The 8,435-nt window shown below is 46.3% G+C and overlaps 2 protein-coding genes across 2 annotated transcripts; both read right to left on the reverse strand.

Annotated features, from left to right (window-relative positions):
* Window positions 1-5,987: 5,987 nt before the first annotated feature.
* On the reverse strand, window positions 5,988-6,482 carry LOC143597211 (uncharacterized). Its single transcript, XM_077075780.1, has one exon. It carries the CDS (start codon window positions 6,480-6,482, stop codon window positions 5,988-5,990), a length of 495 nt encoding a protein of 164 aa, XP_076931895.1.
* Window positions 6,483-6,544: 62 nt separating this feature from the next.
* LOC143597220 (uncharacterized) lies at window positions 6,545-7,324 on the reverse strand. Its single transcript, XM_077075787.1, has one exon. It carries the CDS (start codon window positions 7,322-7,324, stop codon window positions 6,545-6,547), a length of 780 nt encoding a protein of 259 aa, XP_076931902.1.
* Between the last annotated feature and the right edge of the window lie 1,111 nt (window positions 7,325-8,435).

An 8,435-nucleotide genomic window follows, 5' to 3' on the forward strand; every position in this document is an offset into this window, starting at 1 on the left:
CAAAAGTTCATTAAATCCTTCTCTTATGTAGTTACATCTGAAGATGAAGATGTTGATGATAATAGTTGGTGATTAATGTTGTTTTACCTCATTCAGGTTATGGTATTTATTCTTGCACTAAATTTTAATACAAGTTGACCCACGGGGTGTGTTGATTTTATATGTTTATGCTTTTTGTTTGTTTTTGTTGTATTGGATTTAGTCAAATTGTCGAATATGTGGTATATTCATTCATGTTAACTCATATATTAAGTACTTATGTACTCATCCGCTTGTTTAGCAAAACTATGATTTACGTTTGATGAAGAAACACGAATCCACCCCTCAAGGTCTAACACGTTAGTCCGAGGGTAATGGTTAAGTATTCTACACGAGGGGTTATAAAACCTTCTTGGCGCAGACAAGTGTAACCTGCAAAACAGAACACCGTTAGCTCGTTACGAGGAATGTGGGGGATTCTCTCGTAACCACCCTCCGGCGTGAGAATCAGTACTTGATAGTACGAAGTAGTATAATTTGATAGTGATAGTAGGCAAAAGTATATGATTTACCATTTGGAGGTTTACTGGTATTTATAGCCGGAGGAGAGAGAGTGTGACCAACCACCTTATCAGGTTTTCTACCAATAATATTCTCCACTCGTGCAATCGTGGTGGTTGGTAGAAGTTGGTGGGCATCATGGCCTTTTGACAAGGACGTGGTTGTACTGTTTGTACCGTCCTTTATGTGTTGTCTAATCCCCATTGGTTTGATGTTTATCCCTATGTGGGTTACCATCTTTTGTCCCATGCTGGTGGGACCTTTGCACTACCATTCCCGAGGTGTCAGGAAAAGTTATATTGGACTACACTCATCGCGCCATGCACTTCGCCCGGTGTTAGTGATTTCCTGGCGCCTAGTGCTCCGCCCAACGTATGCAGTTAGTGTTATACTTTGTCAAATGGTGGGTTTCATACCCTACCTCTACAAGTCCCCCTAGTCCATAGTTGCCCTTCTTTCAAAAAGTGGGGGCTGTGGACTTATCATGGGCTTTTGGTTTTCATTGATTTTCCTTGTTGGTTTGGTTTATTTTTGTGGATAATTCCATGTATCAGGTGGGTGACTTTATTAATCGTAACCGCAGGTTGGCGATTGATTCATGTTATGTCATCCCTATTTGGCGGGTGATTTATGTTAAATCATTCCCTGACGTAGCCTATTCGGTGGGTGATTTATCTTAAATCATCCCATGGCGTAGCCTGTTTTGGCGGTTGATTTATCTTAAATCATTCCATGGCGGAGCCTGTTTTGGCGGGTGATTTATCTTAAATCATTCCCTGACGGAGCCTGTTTTGGCGGGTGATTTATCTTAAATCATTCCCTGACGGAGCCTGTTTTGGCGGGTGATTTATCTTAAATCATCCCGTGGCGGAGCCTGTTTTTGGCGGGTGATTTATCTTAAATCATTCCCATAGCGGGACCTGTTTTGACAGGTGATTTATCTTAAATCATTCCATGGCGGAGCCTGTTTTGGCGAGTGATTTATCTTAAATCATTCCCATAGCGGGGCCTGTTTTGGCGGGTGATTTATATTAAATCATTCCATGGCGGAGCCTGTTTTGGCGAGTGATTTATCTTAAATCATTCTCTGACGGAGCCTGTTTTGGCGGGTGATTTATCTTAAATCATTCCCATAGCGGGGCCTGTTTTGGCGGGTGATTTATCTTAAATCATTCCATGGCGGAGCCTGTTTTGGCGGGTGATTTATCTTAAATCATTCCCTGACGGAGCCTGTTTTGGCGGGTGATTTATCTTAAATCATTCCCTGACGGAGCCTGTTTTGGCGGGTGATTTATCTTAAATCATCCGTGGCGGAGCCTGTTTTGGCGGGTGATTTATCTTAAATCATTCCCATAGCGGGGCCTGTTTTGGCGGGTGATTTATCTTAAATCATTCCATGGCGGAGCCTGTTTTGGCGAGTGATTTATCTTAAATCATTCCCATAGCGGGGCCTGTTTTGGCGGGTGATTTATCTTAAATCATTCCATGGCGGAGCCTGTTTTGGCGAGTGATTTATCTTAAATCATTCTCTGACGGAGCCTGTTTTGGCGGGTGATCTATCTTAAATCATTCCATGGCGGAGCATGTTTTGGCGGGTGATTTATCTTAAATCATTCCATGGCGGAGCCTGGTTTGGCGGGTGATTTAGCTTAAATCATCCCATGGCGGAGCCTGGTTTGGCGGGTGATTTAGCTTAAATCATCCCAAGGCGGAGCCTAACTTGGCCAACCCATATTATCTTTGTTTCCCTTTATATGGATAACGTGTAGTTTGGCGTTGATGGGTGAATTAAATGCAAGTCAGTGAAACGACTGCTGGACGTGACAGTTTGACGACGGTTGCTCTGCCCTGCAGGCTTTCTGCCTGTGTCAGGCGAGTGGGCGAGAATCCCGGTGACGCGCCCAGCTGTAGCACATATCCTCTGCCATCGTATTATCGTGGTGCTTTCTGATTGGGCCACGCGTTAATTATCCTTTTTGTATCCCTCCTTTCTCATTAATTGCGATTAGTATAAATAGGGGGAGGTTACACCATCTTAAACACCATTTCTCACCGTTTCTTTTCCTCCAAGCCTTCTTTATTTTATGGCTGAATCGTCTCAAACCTCGAAGACTAAGAAGAATAATAGCATGGAGTTCGTCGGTTATCGTATGTCTGCCGACAACAACAATGTGGTCAGGGTTTATAACCTTGTCCCCTGAGTATGAGCATGAGTTGCCTGCCTCCGGCAAGACGGCTCGAGAGGCTCCCATCGGCAAGATTGCCGTATACCGGGAGTATTTCTTTTTGGCTAACTTTCGGTTGCCCCTTACCCGGTTTTTGGTGGACGTTCTAGCTGTGTTTGGGCTTCATCTCAGCCAGATTCACCCATTCGGAATGGCTCGTCTTCGCCATTTCGAATATACCTGTCATTGCCTCGGCATTACTCCGACGGCTGACAGGTTATCTGCTTTCTACCGGTGGCGTTTCACCGAGGGATGGTATAACCTGCATACTCGCCCTGGTGCCAAGGCTATCGCCTTAGATGCGCCACCCAGTTTGCAAGAGTGGAAGAGTGTGTTCTTCTACTTCTCCGCGTGCGTGGTTCCACATCCTATGTTCTTTACGGATGTGAAAGAGCTTCCTGAGCCGAAAGTGGCTCCTTACACCAATTCGGACTGGTTTGTCACTTTGCAGGCCAGCCTCTCTCCACTCCGTCATTATCCGGAGCGTGCGTTGGTGCTACTCGGCATGAGCCGCATTTGGGATGATGCGGCGTTGGCGCCGATTATTCTTAACGGAGGTCAAGGTTAGTGTCGTTTTTATTTTTTGCTCCGAAGTGTGTTTTCTTTTGCGATGTTTTAACTTGTTTTTCTTTCAGAGGTGAACGACCGCCTGCTCCTCTTGCAGCCTGCGTCTGAGGGCGTCAAGATGTTGGCGCGAAGGGAGTTAGGTCCCCGCGAGGAGCCGATTTTCACTCAGACTGCCCGAAACGTCGTGTTTCCACTTCCTATGGGGCGATCACCTGCCTCGCGACCGCTGCCACCTCCTAGCTCTATTACCCTTCAGAGTGGTAGGTTCAACTGTTTTTATCATTTTTCTTTCTATTTGGTTATCTTGCTAACGTCTCGTTTTCTTTTTCAGGTAGAAGATCTAACGTTGTGCGCTTTCCTAAGTGCAGTAGTAGGGGCGTACAACTCGGTGTTGGGGAGACGGTTGCATCTCCGATAGACGCCGCCGTAAGAGACGTCGTGGATGATGATGACGATGTCGTCATGATCTCTAATGTTCCTTTTGAGGAACTGGCTCCTTCTTCGGCATCATTGCTTGAAGCACTCGGTTTGAGTGCCAGCATGGCGTCTTCCCCAACCACCTCCGCACAGGTTTCTGTTGGCTTCTCCTCGCTAACAGTTTCACGGCCTGTGGTTGCTGTGTCTGCGCTTGCTACAGCGGTTGCCACTCCAATTTTGGTGGCAACTGATGTGGTTTCTGCAGCTGCAACTTCTGGAACCGTTGTGGATACAAATTTCGTATCTACCGGTCCATCTTTTTCCTTCTCCTCTTCTGCGGGTGGGGCGTTCACTGTTCCACACCATTTGGGCCCCACCCCTGTGATTAATGAAGATGGTGAAGAGGTTCCCCACGTCTTCAAGAAACCTCGTCTTGGCGGGTTTGTCAAGCGTAGTCTTGTTAAATCGTCAGGTATGATTTTTACAACTTTCTTTTGATTAAAATTGACTCGCTTCTAAAATCGTTTTTGTTCACTTCAGGCGTGCTGGCGATTTTTCATTGACTATTTCTCCCGCCACCTCTGGCGTTGCTTCATCTCTGGCGGCCCTGTTTGCCAGTTTACCGATGATGACAAGTGTTGGCGGCTTGTTGGAGGCTGGGCTACTGTACAAATGCTGAGTTTGCCGATGATGACAGGTGTGGTTGGCCCATCTGAGGCCAAAACCATTGTGACGACTGTTCGTGCGCCAACTGGGCCAATTCTAGTTGCCGCACTACCAGCTTCGTCTGCTCAACCGATGAAGGCTATTGTGGACGAATCGCCTAAGGTTAGTCTTGAATCAGCAAGCCTTTCCGTTGCTGATTTATTGAGATCGAGACAGTCTTCACCAGACAAGGGTTTTGTTCTTGATGGTGATGAGGCTGTGCCGCTGCCCCCTTTTCAACTTGGTGCGACGGTGCAAGGTAAATTTTTTAAACTCCAAGGAAGTAGAAGTTGCGGGTTTAGCGGATGTTTGAGTGGGGGTGTTCTTGATGTGGATATGGACCCCCGCGATTCTATGGAGGCGAGCCAAATTTTCCGCCCTCGCTGGAACGTTAATTGTGGCGCTAATTTTGAGGATCTTGCCACTTGCTCCGAATTTTTGGAGTATGCTATTCCTCCAGGTGAGCGCATTGCCCGTAAGATCCAGCCTCGCGGCACTTTGTATTCCGACACCGCTTTTCACCAAGTCCAGGCTTTCTCTTGTTTTGCGGAGTTGCTGCGCGAGAACCGTGCGCTTCACGCGGACAAAATTGATGTCGGTGCTCGCATGAGAGAAATGGAACAAATGGTGAAAGATACTGAGGCCGGCGTTTGGAGAGCTGGTAATGAGTCGTCTGATCATCGCCAAGCGTTAAGCGCAGTGGAGGCGAAACTGGCAAAGGCCGAGGCTGATCTTGCGGAATCTGCCCGCGAACGCGCCACCCGTTATAAGGAGTTTGAGACTGCATGCAAGAAGTCTAATGCTGATCTTGCAGACGCACGTAGTCGCGCTCTTGCTGCGAAGGAGGCTTCCGCCCGACTCGAGAGTGAAAACGCTGCGCTCCGCAAGCGTATTGAAGAATTGGAGGCGGAAACTGCATTAAGGAAGGCGGATGCTAGCAAGCTAGCTAACACGTTGGCTTCTAATGAGGAAGCCATTAAAGTTTTAACTTCTGAGCTTGCTGCCGTTGCTGCTGACCGCGATGGGTTGTTGAAGCATGCTATTCGCAAGGTATCCCCTAATGCTTTTTTGTTTTTTTTATTTATCCTACTAACGCTTCTTTTATGTAGGTTGCCCAACGTATCATTTGTGATGATGATTTGACGTGTTGCGTTGGAATTCTTGTCAATGCTTCCCAACAGCTTGGCCACAAAGCTGGTTTTTAGGAAGCCCTTACGCATTTGCGTGAGAACCTTCCGCTTGAGGCCTACGCTCTTCACGCTGTTGATGTGGATAAGGAGTATACTGCCGCCGAGACGGAATATGATTCTCTTACGTTTCCTATTCTTTCGCAAGTTGCTGAGTATGCTAAGGAAGAAAATGGCGTGCAGCTGTTGAGGAATTTGCTTGAGACTTCGCAAGCTGGTCCTTCCGCTGCTCCTGCTGGCGGTCAAGAAGATAGCGCTGTCATTGACTCCGTGAAGAGTGTCAACGATGTAGATTAGGCTATCATCTTGGCTTGTATTATATTTTGTTTTTTTTTGTGTGCGAGCATTATTGCTCGCTTGTAACTTTTTGTATATAAATGAAATGAATGCTTATTTTGTGAAATGCGGAGTATCGTTTCCATTCAAATTCGACCCTTGGCCTGTTTTTACAATTGGAATCGATTGACATATAACACCTTCGCAATAGTGTTGCGTTCCATGTTCTAGGAATCGCTGAGCCATCAAGATGCATCAGAGTGTAGGCGCCTTTCCCTAACACTTTGTTGATTTGATATGGGCCTTCCCAAGACGGCGCCAATTTGCCTTGTGCATGTGCTCTTGATGCCTCGTTGTTGCGAAGAACGTAATCTCCGGCGTTGAACTCACATATCTTTACTTTGGTGTTATAATACTTTTGCAGCTGGCGCTTGTAATTTTGTTCTCGTATTGCGCCCAAATCTCTACGTTCTTCAAGAGGCATTAAGTCTAACCGCCTTTCTGCATCGTTGTCATTTGGTAAAGTGATTCTTGGAGAAGGAACGCCGACTTCAACGGGGATCATTGCTTCGGTACCATAGGTTAGGCTAAACGGCGTTTCTGCATTACTTGTGTTTTTTTGCGTTCTTATGGCCCATAGTACATGCGGTAGTTGATCGACCCATCCTGATCCGTGGTTTGCCAACCTTTTCTTGATTCCGCCTGTTTGTTCTCACTTCTCTTAATGTGTTTCACCTTGCATGTGGCAAAAGTTGCCATTAGCGTTTTAGCTTGCGCTAGGTATGATGCCATCTTATCGTCTTTTGCATCGTACGATCCTTCAATTTGATTTGCCACTAACATGGAATCTACATGTGCTTCCAAGTAGCGCGCCCATAGCTTTTTAGCGATTCTCAACCCTGCCAACAATGCTTCGTACTCCGCCTCATTGTTTGTGCTTTTGATTTTTAGGCGTAACGTGTACGTGAAGTGCTGCCCTTCTGGGTTGGTTATCTTTAGGCCCGCTCCAGCGCCTTCATCGTTGGAAGCTCCGTCTGTGAACATATTCCAGACTTCATCTTTCGTTTGATCCTCAGGGGTTTCGATCTCTCTTTTGCATTCTTCCTCCTTTTCTTGAGGGATTTCTGTGATGAAGTCGGCCAAAACCTGGCCCTTGATTGCTGGCCTTGGTTTATATTCGATGGCGTGTTCTCCCAATTCTATTGCCCATTTCGCGAGCCTCCCTGACAATTCTAGCTTGCTTAGCACCTTTTGTAAGCGAAAGTTGGTGAGAACATGTATCGGATGGCCTTGGAAGTATCTTCTCAATCGTCGCACTGTCTGGACCAAGGATAAGACTAACTTTTTCAAGGTGGAGTATCTTGTTTCTGTGTCTGCCAGGGTGCGGCTTATGTAATAAATGGGCATTTGAACGCCATTTCTTTCCACTATCAAGACTGCGCTGAATGTTCTTTATGATGCTGCTAAGTACACTATTAACGGTTCCCCAGCTTTAGGGGCTGTAAGTGTTGGTAGTTCTTCTAAGCGTGACTTAATTTCTTGGAACGCCGTATCTGTTTCTTCCGTCCATCGGAATTGAGATTTCTTCAGGCAGTTTCTCAGGGTTGAGACGAACGGGAATGATCTTTCCGCATGACTAGATAAAAATCTATTCAATGCGACTAATCGGCCGTTAAGCGTTTGCACTTGTTTGATCGATTTTGGCGACGGCATTTTCCGCACGGCTTCCAATTTTTCTGGGTTGGCTTTGAATCTACCATTCGTCACGATTACTCCCAGGAATTTTCCTTCCTCCATGCCGAAGGAGCATTTTCCTGGGTTAAGATTCATGCTAATTGACCTTAGAGTTCCAAAGGTCTCCTCGATATCCTTTAACATGGCGCCTTCCGTCTTGCTTTTGATGACCACGTCGTCCATGTAGACTTCTAAATTTCTTCCGATCTGAGGTTTGAACTCTCTGTCCATCAGCCTTTGGTAAGTAGACCCGGCGTTCTTGAGACCAAATGGCATCATTTTGTAACAATTTGTTCCGCTGTTCGTTCTGAACGCCGTTTTGTCTTTGTCTTTCGCCGCCATGTGGATCTGGTGATACCCTTTGTACGCGTCTAAAAAACATCTGAACTGAAAGGGTATTAGTGCGTTAACTTTAAGGTCGATCTCTGGCAGTGGATAACAATCTTTTGGACAGGCTTTGTTAAGATCTTTGAAGTCTATACACATGCGCCATTGGCCATTTGCCTTGGCTACCATTACCAGGTTGGCTACCCATGTTTGGTACTGGATTTCTCTGATTATACCCGCGTCAATCAATTGCTGAACTTGTTCATCACAGGCTTTTGCCTGTTCCGGTCCCATCTTCCTTCGCTTCTGTACCACTGGAACGAAGGTTGGGTTAACCATTCCCGAGGTGTCAGGAAAAGTTATATTGGACTACACTCATCGCGCCATGTACTTCGCCTGGCGTTAGTGATTTCTTGGCGCCTAGTGCTCCGCCCAACGTATGCAGTTAGTGTTATAC

This window comes from Bidens hawaiensis, unplaced genomic scaffold, assembly GCF_021521415.1.
Source record: "Bidens hawaiensis isolate Kalapana, Puna unplaced genomic scaffold, B.hawaiensis_p1.1 tig00001758_1, whole genome shotgun sequence".
NCBI lineage: Eukaryota > Viridiplantae > Streptophyta > Magnoliopsida > Asterales > Asteraceae > Bidens > Bidens hawaiensis.

Excerpts from the sequence above, each read along its gene's own strand:
- LOC143597220 (XM_077075787.1), bottom strand. The coding sequence starts at position 7,324 with ATGCCCATTTATTACATAAGCCGCACCCTGGCAGACACAGAAACAAGA.
- LOC143597211 (XM_077075780.1), bottom strand. The coding sequence starts at position 6,482 with ATGATCCCCGTTGAAGTCGGCGTTCCTTCTCCAAGAATCACTTTACCA.